This window comes from Trichomonas vaginalis, chromosome IV (genome assembly GCF_026262505.1).
Source record: "Trichomonas vaginalis G3 chromosome IV, whole genome shotgun sequence".
In the NCBI taxonomy this organism is placed as follows: domain Eukaryota; phylum Parabasalia; order Trichomonadida; family Trichomonadidae; genus Trichomonas; species Trichomonas vaginalis.
The window spans coordinates 4081231-4097833 of record NC_067206.1 but is presented as its reverse complement, the minus strand read 5'-3'; the positions used below and the strand labels follow the sequence as shown (position 1 = coordinate 4097833).

The window sequence follows — 16603 nt, the reverse complement described above, 5'->3', positions numbered from 1 at the left end:
ATACATATATAAATATATACATATATAAATATATACATATATAAATATACATATATAAATATATACATATATAATATATACATATATAAATATATACATATATAAATATATACATATATAATATATACATATATAAATATATACATATATAAATATATACATATATAAATATATACATATATAATATATACATATATAATATATACATATATAATATACATATATAAATATACATATATAATATATACATATATAAATATACATATATAAATATATACATATATAATATATACATATATAATATATACATATATAAATATATACATATATAATATATACATATATAAATATATACATATATAAATATATACATATATAAATATACATATATAAATATATACATATATAAATATATACATATATAATATATACATATATAAATATATACATATATAAATATATACATATATAAATATATACATATATAAATATATACATATATAAATATACATATATAAATATATACATATATAATATATACATATATAATATATACATATTAAATATATACATATATAAAATATACATATATAAATATATAATATATAAATATATACATATATAAATATATACATATATAAATATATACATATATAAATATATACATATATAAATATATACATATATAAATATACATATATAAATATATACATATATAAATATATACATATATAAATATACATATATAAATATATACATATATAAATATATACATATATAAATATATACATATATAAATATATACAATATAAATATATACATATATAATATATACATATATAAATATATACATATATAAATATATACATATATAAATATACATATATAAATATATACATATATAAATATACATATATAAATATATACATATATAATATATACATATATAAATATATACATATATAAATATACATATATAATATACATATATAAATATACATATATAAATATACATATATAAATATACATATATATAAATATACATATATAAATATACATATATAAATATACATATATAAATATACATATATAAATATACATATATAAATATACATATATAAATATACATATATAAATATACATATATAAATATACATATATAAATATACATATATAAATATACATATATAAATATACATATATAAATATACATATATAAATATACATATATAAATATACATATATAAATATACATATATAAATATACATATATAAATATACATATATAAATATACATATATAAATATACATATATAAATATACATATATAAATATACATATATATATACATATATAAATATACATATATAAATATACATATATAAATATACATATATAAATATACATATATAAATATACATATATAAATATACATATATAAATATACATATATAAATATACATATATAAATATACATATATAAATATACATATATAAATATACATATATAAATATACATATATAAATATACATATATAAATATACATATATAAATATACATATATAAATATACATATATAAATATACATATATAAATTATAAATATACATATATAAATATACATATATAAATATAATATATAATATACATATATAAATATACATATATAAAAACATATATAAATATACATATATAAATATACATATATAAATATACATATATAAATATACATATATAAATATACATATATAAATATACATATATAAATATACATATATAAATATACATATATAAATATACATATATAAATATACATATATAAATATACATATATAAATATACATATATAAATATATACATATATAAATATATACATATATAAATATACATATATAAAATATACATATATAAATATACATATATAAATATACATATATAAATATACATATATAAATATACATATATAAATATACATATATAAATATACATATATAAATATACATATATAAATATACATATATAAATATACATATATAAATATATAAATAACAAAATACAATCAAAAAATAGTGTTTGGAATTTAAGGTTAAGTGTCACTTTTCTATTGTCACTTTTTCGTAAATTCTACCACACTCGCTACATCCCAACCTTTCTGTACAGTTTGTATAATAGGTTGTGCTTTCTCTTTAAGTATACCTAATGTACTCAAAATCTTCTTTCCAACTCCAAATACACCTCTGGCTATTGTTCCCACTGCGGGCAAAAATCTGGATGCAACTCCTGCTAATGCGCCAAATAAACCCATTTCTTATAGGGTAAAAAATGACGAATCCGAACAAGGACCCCTATGTTTCTAAAGCGACAAAGAAAGCACTCATGATAAAAATCTTTAGTTCAACACCAAATGCTTGGTTTATGGATATCTTGGAAAACATTCCGAGAGTTAGAACAGATGGACCTCCATACTGGTTAATATTTGTTGGTCAAAACACAAGATACTGTGAAGCCATACCATTATGGTCCAAAAATATTTTAGATGTGAAAACTGCTTTGACAATATTCGTTGACAAATACCATCCAACAAAACTGACATCTGACTGTGAAAGTTCTTTCAAATCAGATGATGTAAAAAACTATCTGCGTTCAAAAAATGTAAACCAATATTTCATTGTCGACCAAAACCATTCTGCTCTTGGTGTCATTGACGGTTGTATAAAAATGTTAAGAGACTTAAACCAACCACAAGGTGGTGAAGCAAATGAAATGTCATATGACGACAAATATAGACACTTCTCCATGGCAAAGATGAGACAAGTTTTAAATATTTACAATAACCGTAAAAAAAAGGTTTGGGAAACCACTCCCCCGAAAAAATGAAAAACAACCCTGACTTAGAGAAAGACTATATATTTAATAATTTAGTCAAAAGAGACAAACAAGAAAGAATGCCGGGCTTCAAACTTCAGAAAGGTGACAAAGTAAAAATAGAAATACCTAAACGCGACCCATATGAAAATACTATTGACTATGACAACAATGGGAACCCGACAGGTACTCACATTCGTGTTCGTAAAAATAGAAGAAAGTATACAAGAGAATATTATGAAGTTTTAGGCAAACATGGCAAAATGTACAGACTGCAAGCAGAAGAAAAACTACTATTGTCAGACCTCGTTTCAAACTTGTCAAAGTTCAAGGTGGTATACTTTCAAAGACAGTTCCTAACAAATATAAGACAACTCCTGACGAATATGCTAAAGAAGTTGAAAATGACGACTAAGCATTTCTATACCATGCGTAAACTGTCATGTAAGGTGGCATGTAGTCTTTACTTTGTCCCGTTGTTTGCGTATATCCTGAAACGAAATGTGTATGGTTTCCTTCTCCCTGAGTGTCACTCCAATAACAATTTATAGCAAACTTAACGTCGTCTTTAACATCATATCCTTTACCTTTTGTCATTCCTGACCAATCCCAATATCTATGCTTATGCCAACCTGCTTGAGATGTACTTAAATCTATGTAATGACTGTGTGCAGGTAAATTTTCACCTGAAATCGTTTTACTTCCACCTGTTTCCTTTGAAGAGTTTGCACAATACAAAAACCTTTCGACTATTTGTTCCCATGCACCAACACCAAACATTACTTGAGGACCTCTTGCTTCCATAGATGTATAAATAGAACCTACTGGGTTCATTAAATCAAACATATGAGATATTATAGGATTGTCTCTTTTGAACTTAAAATATAGTGCAACTATTTCAGGTTTCTTCTGGTTTGTGTCAGAATATTTTTTATAATATAATCTTATGTTTTCAGGGTAGGTAAAATCTTGACTATAATATTGATTTCTGTCATCTGTATAATAATATACTATTCTCGTTTTTTCTATTGCATTATATCTTTTATATCTATAATAATCTAAATATAATGTTAGCTTTTGTTCATCTACATGTGGTGTTCTGTCGTCATCTCCATAGTCATAATAATGTGGTTCTGGAGCTGGGTCAGGCAATGTCATATCTGCCATTTCATAAACTCTTAAATATTTCTTTTGTTTGTCTCCATATAAGTTTAAGTAGCAGTTGTTGTCTAATGGAACTTTAACTTGTGTACCATCATTCTTTTTATAGCTTACATACATTTCATTGTTATTTTTCGGAATGAGTTTATGCCGTGTACCATTTTTTAAGGACTGTACCAACTGCCATCTAAAAATATTTATTTTCTTCATTGACAGAAAAGTCACCAACAATAGTTTCAATATTTTTTGTTCCTATCAAACTTTGGTATATTTCATTGACATATGTTTTATCTGCTTTCTTTTCAAGGCTAACGTTTAAGTTTGTAATATCAGATATAGAATGTGTATGTCCAACGGCACTTTTCCTGTTTAAGGTTTCTTGTAAGTTTGTAATATTTGCAATGGTATGTGTATGTCCAACGGCACTTTTCCTGTTTAAGGTTTCTTGTAAGTTTGTAATATTTGCAATGGTATGTGTATGTCCAACGGCACTTTTCCTGTTTAAGGTTTCTTGTAAGTTTGTAATATTTGCAATGGTATGTGTATGTCCAACGGCACTTTTCCTGTTTAAGGTTTCTTGTAAGTTTGTAATATTTGCAATGGTATGTGTATGTCCAACGGCACTTTTCCTGTTTAAGGTTTCTTGTAAGTTTGTAATATTTGCAATGGTATGTGTATGTCCAACGGCACTTTTCCTGTTTAAGGTTTCTTGTAAGTTTGTAATATCAGATATAGAATGTGTATGAGTCTTATCTGCTTTTGTCTCTAATGTTTCCTTAAGACTTGGTATTTGGTTAATATAATGTATATGAGTCTTTTTAGAATATTCGTTTTCAGCTCTTGTCACTTCACTTGACATTTTATTGTCAACATATGTTTTGTCTGCTAGTTCAGGATGAGTATGTTCTTTTGTTGCATAAGCATTGTTAGCTCTTTCTTCTTCTTTTGCTATTGCATCGTCTACATATTCTTTGTCAGCTTTGTTGTCAACATCTGCTTTCAAAAGAAGTTCATTTATAGGTTTCTCGTTTAAAGTTCCTTTTGTTGGATTTATACAGACAGTATGGTTCTTATTGTCTTGAAACAGAAACTCATCTGTCATTGGGTTTATTGTCAGTTTTAAGTCACCCCCTTTCAATGACTCAGATATCTTAGAATAGTTTGAAAAGTTTGTTGTGTTCTTATTTAGAGCTTGCATAATGAGTTGTCGGTTGTGTTGTATTTCTCTCACAGACGCTGTTTCATTTGACATTTTTATTATAGATAAAATATGCTTCCAATAGAAAAAGAAAATTCTAGAGTTGCTACAACTAAACCATTAGATGAACTTTTTACTAATGTCGGTCAAAAGTTTGAGACAGATACCGTAAAGCATGAAGGCTATCGTTTTGACTACCCATTAAGATGGTTAAGAGACCCATCCGTCACAAAAGCTATTGGCTTTCGTAGAATGAAGTTCATTTCAGAAGCCATACATGGTTTCCCATTTACGGTCGGTTTTGAAGTTCGATACTATAACAAAGAAAAACGTATGTATGAGAAATTTGAACAAGGAAAACTTTTACAAGTTAATTTGCTTATAAACTTAGAAACAACTCTTCAAGCTTTTCAAGAAAAAATAAACGATATCTATATTGAATATGCAAACCAGTTTAACATTGACGAAGGAGAATACCATCTCGATATTATTTATGACAGGAAAAATGCAACTGTTAAAATCAATAAAATAGAAGACCTTGGAGAAAACGTTTATATTTCTACAAAATATAACAACTTGGCATGGTATAGATTTATGAGGATGTTAAATCAGCCTGCAGCATATCCAGTACACCCGGACTATTATGAAGTCGAAAAACCTAATGGAACATATGAAAATATTTTCGACCCAGATGCTATTATTGTTCGTGCTTCATTTTCTGGTGCGCAAAACTCTTTCTTATGTCTGATGAATGACTTTTACGAAAACCTACAAAGTTATATGAACCGCCGAGTGGAAGTATTTCAGACTTTCAAGTATGGTTTACTACAGATGGAAGAAAAAGAATAATTCCATTATACCATGCGTTTTACTTAGAACTTAGTTTCATATACAACTACTATCGAACGATAAAAATATAATTTTTTAATACGGTTGAGGTGTTGGATTTGGTTGCCAACTAGACTGTGGTGCAGGTTCAGGCTGTTGTATAACAGGAGCTTGCTCTTCTGGTTCAGGGTCTTTAGGTATAATACCAACAAACTGACCTACTCTTTTACCAATATTTTTGACACCGTTCCATACTCCTCTTCCGACAGATTTTATTCCATTCCATATACCTCTTCCAACATTTCGAAAGAAGTTTCCTATCTTACTGAAGAAACCCATTTTACTAGTAGTAAAAATCTAATGTCCGCCTAGTCTCTTACGTTTCCTGTTGAGTTCCATAGCATTCTTTAACTGGAGCTCATACATTCTGTTTCTCCTCTGGTAGAAAACATATTCTGGGTCAACTCCTGTGTTCGCGTCATCTGCATAAAGTTGTTTATATCCCACTTCAGGGTTTGTATAAAACTCTTTCCATCTCATATTTGCATACCATGGTGGCAAACCTAACGCAGCGTCATTTGACATGGCAGTTTGCATTTGTACATCTGTTGGCACTTGACCATAGTTTGCCATTGCAGTTTGTATTCTAACTTCATTTGGAATATTCTCTGGGTTTGGTTGTCCAGGTTGCTGTGCATTCGCTAAGTTCTGTGCGTCCATTTAATATTAGATAAAAATATCTCTTACGAGTACATATGCTGAACATTTGCAGGCATTGGTTCATCTTCATATTCTCTGTACTTTTCTGCCACGTCAAATAAACAAATGACACAATGGAAAAAACCTAAAACAAGTAGTCCTATTTCAAACCACATTTACTTACTAATAAAATTTCTTTGTTATGACACTTTCTCCAGTTTATAGGACCTCTCTCATATTCTATCTTGTCATATATAAACTCATAGTCATGTATGTCCTCTAACCATCTCATAACGGTTTCCAAACCACTTTTATCGGATGTAAAGTAAAAGCATGGATGGTTATGTATAACGTCTAAAGTTTCTAAAGAGTCTCTCAAAGTCCAGTCTACTTGGTATTGAAAATCCCATGTGTTATAGAACGGCGGGTCCACTATAAAGAAAACATTTTCCTTGTCTTTATATTTTTCATACAACTCTGTCCAATGACATCTCACAAACTCTATACCCTCAATATATTTTTCTATGTCCTCTTTGAAAACATTTGTATAGTTAAGATATAAAACTTTTGACATAAGTGTTTGAATGTCATGAACTCTTATAGCACCACTATATAATAGTCTAGCAGATATACTATCCCAGTCTATATATTCTGCTTTTTTCAAAACCTCTCTCACAATATTTTTCTTATCTAATGGTATACGTTCCATCTTACCTATAGGTATCTTTTCTTTTAACTCTTTCAATATATTGTTTGTGTCTGGAATATGTTTGAGACGGTCCATATAGTTGTCGAAGTCATTGCATATAATCTTTGAGTCTGGGAATATTGTATGGCACAAATGGGATATATAGAAACTTCCACCGAACAAATCTACAAATGTTAGACCATTCGGTAGTTTCTTAAGTTCTCTCAATATAATATCTTTACATCTACTCTTATTTCCAAAGAACGGTAACGGTGGTTTTGTAAAATTCATTTATATATAATAATAAAAATGTTTTTACCCGAAAAGTGACAGAAAAGTGACAAAACATGAAAACATATATAATTTGTGAAAAGCGACATAAAAAGTGACATTTAAAAAGTGACACTGTTAATATGATGTAAATAACAACGGTTTTGGTTTTGTCACCGGCTGGTCGGCTGGGGTTCGGTCCTCCTCTTGGGTCTTGGGCAAAATTTCTTATGGGCTAGAGGGCGCAACGCGCCTGGAAGCCCTCCGAATAAAAACTTCATTTATACTAAACATCTTCGGGGCTAGAGGGCGCAACGCGCCTGGAAGCCCTCCGAATAAAAACTTCATTTATACTAAACATCTTCGGGGCTAGAGGGCGCAACGCGCCTGGGAGCCCCACTACGAGTATATAAGAATTTCCGAAAAAGTGACACCCAAAAAGTGACACTTTCAATAGGGAGTAACACTTAAAAAGTGACAATTTAAAATTCACAATAAATAAAAATAATAAATTTTTTAGTCTATTAAATTATTCTTTTCTTTGAAATCCTCTAAAAATTCTTCGAAATGTTCTAAAATATAATCTGGAGAATTATAACAAAATTCATTAATTTCTAACATATACGTATCTAACAATTCATTTGGAATTTCAAACGATCTTAAATATGTAATTGAATTTTGTATCTTCTCATTTATTTGAGAAAGTTTTTCTTCAGCATTTTCCAATAAAAATCTTAATGGATTCAAATTGGCTTCTTGATTCTGAACAAAATTTAATACTTGGTATAAACGTGATTGAACTTCTCTTTTCAATTTTGTTTTATAATCTGTCAATCGAGGCTCGCGAATTCTAATTGAAGGAATAAAACCTGTTTGAAGTAAATCGTTTTTAATACGATAAAAGTAATTGGGTGCAACTTCTTCTAAAAGATTTTTGACAAAAACATCAATTCTTTGATTTTTAACGCAGCCAAAATCGTGATATTTTATCTTTTTAAATAAAGATTCAGAAACGTTATTCACAACGGTTAATTCATTTGGTCTGGCAGCGGCTATCCACATCATAGCCAACAATTCCTTATACAAAATTCAAAAACTTGGGTGCAATCAGTTCTGATTGCACCCAAGTTTTTGAACTTTCTTGAGGGAATTAAAGGGTGAGAGATTTATAGTCTATCTATATATCTCCCACCCTCTAATTCCCTCCCTGACAGCGGGAAACTTTGTCTGAATGTTAAACTATTCAGACAAAGTTTCCCACTGTTTGCGAAGGAATTGTTGGCTATGATGTACTGATTCATGATCAGTACATCATAGCCAACAATTCCTTATATAAAGTTCAAAAACTTGGGTGCAATCAGTTCTGATTGCACCCAAGTTTTTGAACTTTCTTGAGGGAATGGAAGAGTAAGAGGTATACATTATGAATATATACCTCTTACCCTTCCATTCCCTCTCTGACAGCGGGAAACTTTGTCTGAATGTTAAACTATTCAGACAAAGTTTCCCGCTGTCAGCGAAAGAATTGTTCCATCTGGTGCATAGAGTGTGAATATATGCACCAAATGGAGCAAGTCCCTCGCGAAATTGCCAAAACTTGCGTCGCATTTCAAAGATTGCGACCCAAATTTTGGCGATTTCTAGTAGAGATGGAGTATTTTGAGTCACTGACCTATATGCAGTGGCTCAAAGGGCTCCATCTCTACTTTGAAGCAAGGAAACTTTCCTCGAAATTTTGATAATTTGAAGAAAGTTTTCAAGCAATTAACAAAGGATTACTCGCTATGAGGTAAAAATTCTAGATTTTCACCTCATAGCGAGAGCTTCCCTTTCATTGCTTGAAAACTTTCCCCAGCTTCAAAATTGGGGAAAGGGCTGTAAAGTCGACTCCGATACCAGCAGGTACCAGAGTATTTAAAAGAGAAGCCCTCGTACGAGTTTCTATGAAGACCTTCTCATTCAAGAAGATCTTAATAGAAAATCGTACGAGGGCATTGGAAACTCGCGTCTGGTACATGTTGGTACCAGAGTGTTTGAGATTTGAAGACTCTGGTACTAACATGTACCAGAATTTATGATGAATTTAAGATGGACCATTATAAAATGGTAGCGGTTTGTTTCAAAAAAATTTAGATGAGATTTGCATAGATATAGATTATATGATTTATACATATGAAAAATAATATATAAAAATATAATTTTGAGATAATTATGTAAATAATATTTTAAATATTTGAATTTGAGGTATAATTTTATAGTAAAATATATTATAAAGAGTATTTATATAAATATTGTAAAATAATATAAGTAATAAAAATTGAGACCCCTCCCTGTTTTTGATGTTTTGTCACTTTTTCGGTAATTCTTATTGTTTCGAAGCCCTCCGAATAAAAACTTCATTTATACTAAACATCTTCGGGGCTAGAGGGCGCAACGCGCCTGGAAGCCCCACTACCTTTTTTTTAATGATAACATTCATCGAGCTCAAGAACGAATTAATTTTTTCAAAAAAAATTCAAAAAAAGATTTATCAAAGTAGAAAATAAGGATTTTATAATGAAATATGAAAAATGAAAAAATTTTAGAAAAACACATGCACATTATAATTGATGTTGATGAGAAATGAATCATATTTTCAACATAAATAATGCGTTATTACTTAATATTTTATAATTCAAAAATTTTTATTTGTTTTAAGGGTTTAATTATTAACGTTTTACTATGTAACAACAACATTGAATGAACTTAGTGTTAATTCAAAGTATGAAAGATAATTTTTTTTCTGGATATACGAAAGGTTTTGGGTTAAAAATATATAAGATATTGGCTTTAATAGACATGAACAAGTAAGAAATTAAACATTCGAGTCCGAATCCATTAGAAATTCGAAAAATATGCAATATTTAACTAATGATTCTTTAAGATTATGCTTAGTATATCAAAGGATAATTCTTTACTAAATTAGTATGATTATGCTGGATTTTTTTGGATCTTGAACCTATTCGATATGATTATTCGGTTTAAGTCAGTCTAAATTTTTGAGACTTCACTTTATTTTGTAAATAAAGGAAAGTCAAGTTACTGAAAAGAGGAAGTAATAAATTTAAATTGGTTTCTTCTCGAAAATGACCCAATAACATGGACCTGATATTTAAAAGGGTATGATGGCATGAATTGGCGAAGCATTTTATTATAACAGCAGGGGATACTGAGCGTAATTACGTGCAATGCAGAAAATTAAATTTTGTTGTAAGAGTCTGAGTGTAGGTTTATCATCACAATGAAATCAAATCATGGTTAGTAATATAATCTTTTGACAACAACATTTTTATTTTTTTTTTGAAGATTACTAACTTTTGAAGATAATTAAACGTTCCTTCAATGATGCAACAAGGATGCACATGGAGTTTAATGCAATTGTCTTGTGTATATCTTTTTGGTGGTCCAATAACATTAGCCTTATGGTAAGTTGTTTTTTTTTGCTAGAAAACATTTTTATTTTTTTTCCGCAAAACGACATCCTTAATTAATTGAGCTTTTCAAAAAAAAACTAGATTTTTCAGTACTTTACAATTTCTCAAAAACCCTAAAGCAATTCCTCAAAATGCACGAGGATGCTTCTATTGAAGAGTTAAAATCTCAGTTCAAAGGAGGAATTGTTGAAATTTCTTCATTTGAAATGCAGAAAATGATCGGCAAAGGTGGATTCGGAGAAGTTTGGAAAGCAATTCACAAACCAACAAACACAGTTTGTGCTGTAAAGAAACTATTCTTACAAGAAAGCGATACGGATGATGAATCAATCGAATTATATGTTCGAGAGGTTAAAATCTTAGCTCAAATGAAAAACTTATTTTGCCTCAGGGTTACTCGGATTTTCTATCCAACAACCGTTCATAATTGTCACCCCATACATCCAAAGTGGCAGCTTATTCGATTATGTATGCAGCCACTCGTCGAAGCCTCCTTTGGAACCAACAAATTTAACCTTGATCGCAATGGGTGTTTCGTATGATCTAATGAAGCTCCACGAAATGGGATTAATACACAGAGATCTGAAATCGCCCAACATCCTTCTAGACCAGCGTTTACTTCCTTACATTTGTGATTTCGGTATTGCAAGACAAACAGGAGATCGAATGACAAAGGATATCGAAATGGATTCTCGTCATTACGATAATAAGGTTAATGTTTATTCCTACGGTTGTATTCTCTACGAAATGCTAGTTCACAAGTATCCCTATCAAGATTGCACGTCATACAAAGCAGCTGCTAACATTATGAGTGGTAAAAGACCTGAATTACCAAACCATGATTCCCAGATTTGTTCCCTTATCTCCAAATGCTGGGCACAGGATCCAGAGAAAAGGCCCCCAATGCGTAACATATTCAAAGCATTTTGTAAACTGAAATTCCAGTTTGATAATACACAAGAGAAAGGAATTCTCGCTTTGATTAATATCATCTGCAAGAATGATTCCAAGTTAGCACCCAAGATTAAACGATGGATGAATTTAACTAAAGAATCTAAAACTTCCTCGAAGAAAACAGATTCGAAGCCAAAATCATCACCTCCAAAGGAAACCGAACAACAACCAGAAGTAAAGAAAGACAAGCATCACCACCATCATCACCACGATAAAGATAAAGAGAAACATTAAATTTCACTTTATCTAAATGCTTAGGTACTTAAATCCGTCATCTTGTTTATCTAATTTTACTTTAAAAATTGTATTTGTCTTGCCAATGTTTTAAACTATCCAAAATTATCCTTCTGCTGCATTATTGATTTGATTATGCTTTTATTATTTGGCATTTGTCTTCTATTAGTTGATATTCATGGTGAGAATTTTGAGAAATCTCCTTCTCAAGGCAGTAATACTGATTGAATAATAGTGCAAAGTGATTCTTTATTGTTGTGGTTATTACAGTAAAGGGATCTACGCAAACTTTGTTTTCACTATTAGATGCCGTATCGAAGTAAAATGCTTTTTATGTAAAAACTATTGGACTATGTAGAATAAAATGTTGTTGGAATTAAGCAATTTGAAATTAAAAAAAATTTCTTAGATAAAACATATAATTTCGGGGTTTTAATTAATACCATTTGTTTGAAAATCAATCTAAGAGTAGCTATGCCATTTCATAATTTTCAATTCAAATTCCATTTAAAATTTTTTCTTAGGTTAGAAGGTTTATTAATATTTATACGTTAACACCACTTCCACTATCTTCGTCAACTTCTTTTTCTGGTGGTGGAGCCAGAGAAGAAGATTCTTTCTTTTGTGATCTATTACGTTTATTGCAGCAGACGAAATATATGATAACAATAATAAGAACAATAGCAAGAATAACACAAAAGATGATTGCAATAATTTCACCAGCGCCCATTTTACCTTTTTCTGTTGGAGTTGGGGTTGAAGTGGATGGATCTGGAGTATCACCTTGTGAAATAGAGGCTGTATAAACTGAATTCAATGCAAGAAGAGCTCTAGAAGTAGATGTGCTAGAGAATGTAGTTGTGCATGTCAAAACTTTGACTTCATTGGATATTTTATGCTCAAGTTCATATCCTTCAATTGATAAGTTCTTATCTGTTATACCATATGCTTCTTGATCTTTTTGATTTGATCCGAAAAATATAAATTTGTATCCTTTTGAATTAGAAACAGTTACAAAAGGGATTTTAAAGCTATCAGAAGTAATTGTATATTTTAGCTTGATTGTAATTGTATAAGTGTAATCTGTGAGATCTGGAAGTTCTGCAAAAATTGGTCCATCAAGAGTAACAGAGATATCACTCGTTGCAGTGCCATTCGTTGAAAGTTTAAGCTTGATAGAATTTATCGCAATGAGGCTTTGAGATTGTTTAGCTAAATCAATTTTATAATTCAAGTAACTTCCAGTTTGCTTTAAGCTAAAGTTGCCATCTTCAACATCACCGGCATCGGATGCAGTAGATTGAAAATCTGTACAACCAGAAGCAAATCCATGCATTACAAGGGCAAATAACATTGATGAAGAATAATGAAATAAAATTATCGACTTATCTTTTGAAAATAATAATACAAAAAGTGAATTTGAATAGTATTATGTATTTTTTTTAAAAAATTATTTATTTACACGAGTATATTCATTCGATGGGAAAATAAAATGTTGTCAACAGAAATTTATCAAAAGTGACACCTCAGAAAAGCTAAAATATTGAATTTTTGGAACTTTTGATAGAGCACGTTTTTAAATATTAATTAAAGTAAATGTATATTTTGTAAAGATTCTTTTTAATAAAAAAATAAAATTTTGAAGAAGAACACAAAATCTTCTGAAAAATAATATCACATAAACTCATATTATTTTCTAATATATAACTATTTTATATAAAAATCAAATTCAATGATCTTAAAAGCGAAGGATAAACCTCAAAATTTACGAATATAATGAGTGGGAATATAATGCTTATCTATCATAAAACCATATGAAATATCAATTTTTGCTTTACGCCTAATTTTTGACGACAATTAGCAAAAAATGTTAAATGTTAACACTCAGTCCATTTGAATATGAAAAATAAAATTGACTTTGATTAAATGTTTTTATTTATCATGCAATTCTTCTTGCGACCAAAGATTTGAATAAAAGTTCAAAAAATAAGATAGCTTAAAAAATAATATACGGTAGTGTTTACTAATAGATGAATAGTATATAAATTCTATTAAAATGGATTTGATCCAAAAAATATAAAACCAAAAATAATTGTTATAATTTAAATGAAGAAGTAATTTAAAACGATTTTATTTATGATCAAATTTTATATATTTTTTTGGATCAAATCCATTTTAATAGAATTTATATACTATTCATCTATTAGTAAACACTACCGTATATTATTTTTAAGCTATCTTATTTTTTGAACTTTTATTCAAATCTTGGTCGCAAGAAGAATTGCATGATAAATAAAAACATTTAATCAAAGTCAATTTTATTTTTCATATTCAAATGGACTGAGTGTTAACATTTAACATTTTTTGCTAATTGTCGTCAAAAATTAGGCGTAAAGCAAAAATTGATATTTCATATGGTTTTATGATAGATAAGCATTATATTCCCACTCATTATATTCGTAAATTTTGAGGTTTATCCTTCGCTTTTAAGATCATTGAATTTGATTTTTATATAAAATAGTTATATATTAGAAAATAATATGAGTTTATGTGATATTATTTTTCAGAAGATTTCATTCTATATGCCTATGAAAAGTACTCTCAAAACTAACTTTTTCCTAATTATAATTAAATCTAGAATATTGTATTATGCTTAGTATTATTTCATTTTTCTTATTCAATTTAGAATTTACAAATGTCAAAAAAATTGAGAGCTGTCACTTTTGATGAATTTCTGTTTATTACAAAAATGACCTTATTTTATGCAAAAGAATTCTGAAAAGTTTGAATTTTATCATAAAAATTGAAGATGTCATCGGAGATACACTTTTTGAAAAAGATTTTTCAAATTTTAAGAATCGAGTCTCGCTAATATTACAGAGTTCTCGGAAAAATACTTGGCAATAAAATTTTACATTTTGGGGTTTTCAAAAATGTGAAGGTACAATTAACCTTAATTAGTTGGATTCATAATCTAAATGAATGAATCCCCAAATAGTATATAGTTTTTCAATTCTGTAATATAATTACTTGGCATAACATGCTCAACTATTGGATTGGAGGATATTCGTTAAGGGTGCACACGAGAGGATCATGTAAACTTCAGAATTTAGAACCTTATTTTTAGGCATTATCTTGGCTACCTATAGGGTTGTTAGATTCCCGACGATAGGTGTCTTGGAAGATTTGCCTGGTGTCATCATAGTGTCTTTAAATCAAAAATTTTATTTTGGAGTTAGTTTTATTGATTTTTCAATAAAAAACATTTCTAAAACAAGAAAATGAAACGATAAAATATTTATATTTTATATAAGGATCTTATATATTTAAAATAAATATCATTTTATTTTTTTCATTGGTGTCTGTCAAACCATAATACACTATTCAAAAATTCAATGTGTCTTGCGGTTCCAAAAGACACCTTCAAATTGAACGATAGCACAGACACTATTGAATTTTACCCATTGTATTTAGTTTTTACCCTTTTTATTTTTAAGAATTAATGACTGAAACAGCCGTTTTGCTATGACCTCAATCACTTTTTATTTATTTTAAATATTATTTAATTTTATTATTTGAATAGGCCAGCTTATATTTGAGAAGCTCAATTTGAGACCACTTAATACATTGAAATATCATAAATATTGAAATATTAAAAAGTGTATTTCAAAATATTGAAATTATAAAAATTTATAATACTGAAATTGAGACAAATTAATAAATTCAATGTGTTTTTTTTTGAAATAACTCTCAAATATTATTTTTTTGTTTATTTAATGATGAATAAATATGATTGCTTTAGTCAATCATAAAAACTAATTTAAGTTTAAAATAATGAAAGGATAATTTGATCGTTTTTTAAAATACAATTATTTTTGATGATTTGCAAGAATCTTTGAAAAGAATATAATATAGGTTCTATTTTTGTAAAATTTATCCAAATCATGTATTACATAAATTACGATTAAAACGATGAAAGAACCAAAAAGTGTGTTTTGTGTTTTGTTGTTGCGTGTTGGATGCGGGATCCTGTTATTTCCGAAATCGACAAAAAATTTGGAAATTTAATTTCCGAAATCGAAATTATATTAATGTTTTTAATATTCTTATATCAAAAGGATTAAAGTTCATTAAGAGAAAAACAATTCTTCTTCTTCAATCTATTGGCGCATTTATTTCTACACGCCAATAAGGAAGGGAAAATTATAAGACATCATGGTGTCTTCAAAACGC

At 28.3% G+C, this 16603-nt stretch overlaps 5 protein-coding genes and 4 pseudogenes across 9 annotated transcripts, besides 8 other annotated features; 3 read left to right on the top strand and 6 right to left on the bottom strand.

Moving 5' to 3' along the window:
* Positions 1 to 4801: part of a mobile genetic element that runs on past the window's edge.
* TVAGG3_0025940 lies at positions 2323 to 3280 on the top strand (annotated as a pseudogene). Its single transcript has one exon. A coding segment is annotated over exon 1 (958 nt).
* Positions 3645 to 4146, bottom strand: TVAGG3_0025930 (annotated as a pseudogene). The gene has a single exon. A coding segment is annotated over exon 1 (502 nt).
* Positions 4802 to 4825: 24 nt separating the features above from the next.
* Positions 4826 to 5278, bottom strand: TVAGG3_0025910 (annotated as a pseudogene). Its single transcript has one exon. A coding segment is annotated over exon 1 (453 nt).
* Positions 5279 to 5296: 18 nt separating this feature from the next.
* TVAGG3_0025900 lies at positions 5297 to 6144 on the top strand (annotated as a pseudogene). Its single transcript has one exon. A coding segment is annotated over exon 1 (848 nt).
* Positions 6145 to 6148: 4 nt separating this feature from the next.
* On the bottom strand, positions 6149 to 6391 carry TVAGG3_0025890 (serine threonine-protein phosphatase family; the record flags this gene model as incomplete). Its single annotated transcript, XM_051220288.1, has 1 exon — positions 6149 to 6391. The coding sequence occupies one exon, from the start codon at positions 6389 to 6391 to the stop codon at positions 6149 to 6151; it is 243 nt and encodes an 80-aa protein (XP_051105274.1).
* An 18-nt stretch (positions 6392 to 6409) lies between these two features.
* On the bottom strand, positions 6410 to 6772 carry TVAGG3_0025880 (uncharacterized protein; the record flags this gene model as incomplete). The annotated part of the gene is made up of 1 exon (XM_051220287.1): positions 6410 to 6772. The coding sequence occupies one exon, from the start codon at positions 6770 to 6772 to the stop codon at positions 6410 to 6412; it is 363 nt and encodes a 120-aa protein (XP_051105273.1).
* Positions 6773 to 6911: 139 nt separating this feature from the next.
* TVAGG3_0025870 (phage tail repeat-like family) lies at positions 6912 to 7730 on the bottom strand (the record flags this gene model as incomplete). Its single annotated transcript, XM_051220286.1, has 1 exon — positions 6912 to 7730. One exon carries the CDS (start codon positions 7728 to 7730, stop codon positions 6912 to 6914), a length of 819 nt encoding a protein of 272 aa, XP_051105272.1.
* A 382-nt stretch (positions 7731 to 8112) lies between these two features.
* Positions 8113 to 8142: a terminal%2Cinverted (terminal inverted repeat of MuDR-2B_TvMULE3 transposon ID:TVAGG3_0025860).
* Positions 8113 to 10084: a mobile genetic element.
* Positions 10057 to 10084: a terminal%2Cinverted (terminal inverted repeat of MuDR-2B_TvMULE3 transposon ID:TVAGG3_0025860).
* Positions 10085 to 11299: 1215 nt separating this feature from the next.
* Positions 11300 to 12474, top strand: TVAGG3_0025850 (protein kinase protein; the record flags this gene model as incomplete). The annotated part of the gene is made up of 1 exon (XM_001297391.1): positions 11708 to 12370. The coding sequence occupies one exon, from the start codon at positions 11708 to 11710 to the stop codon at positions 12368 to 12370; it is 663 nt and encodes a 220-aa protein (XP_001297392.1).
* Positions 12475 to 12795: 321 nt separating this feature from the next.
* TVAGG3_0025840 (uncharacterized protein) lies at positions 12796 to 13746 on the bottom strand (the record flags this gene model as incomplete). Its single annotated transcript, XM_001297392.1, has 1 exon — positions 12915 to 13724. One exon carries the CDS (start codon positions 13722 to 13724, stop codon positions 12915 to 12917), a length of 810 nt encoding a protein of 269 aa, XP_001297393.1.
* A 117-nt stretch (positions 13747 to 13863) lies between these two features.
* Positions 13864 to 13901: a mobile genetic element.
* Positions 13864 to 13901: a terminal%2Cinverted (terminal inverted repeat of Banshee-A3 transposon ID:TVAGG3_0025830).
* Positions 13902 to 15077: 1176 nt separating this feature from the next.
* Positions 15078 to 15114: a mobile genetic element.
* Positions 15078 to 15114: a terminal%2Cinverted (terminal inverted repeat of Banshee-A3 transposon ID:TVAGG3_0025820).
* Positions 15115 to 16603: the final 1489 nt, after the last annotated feature.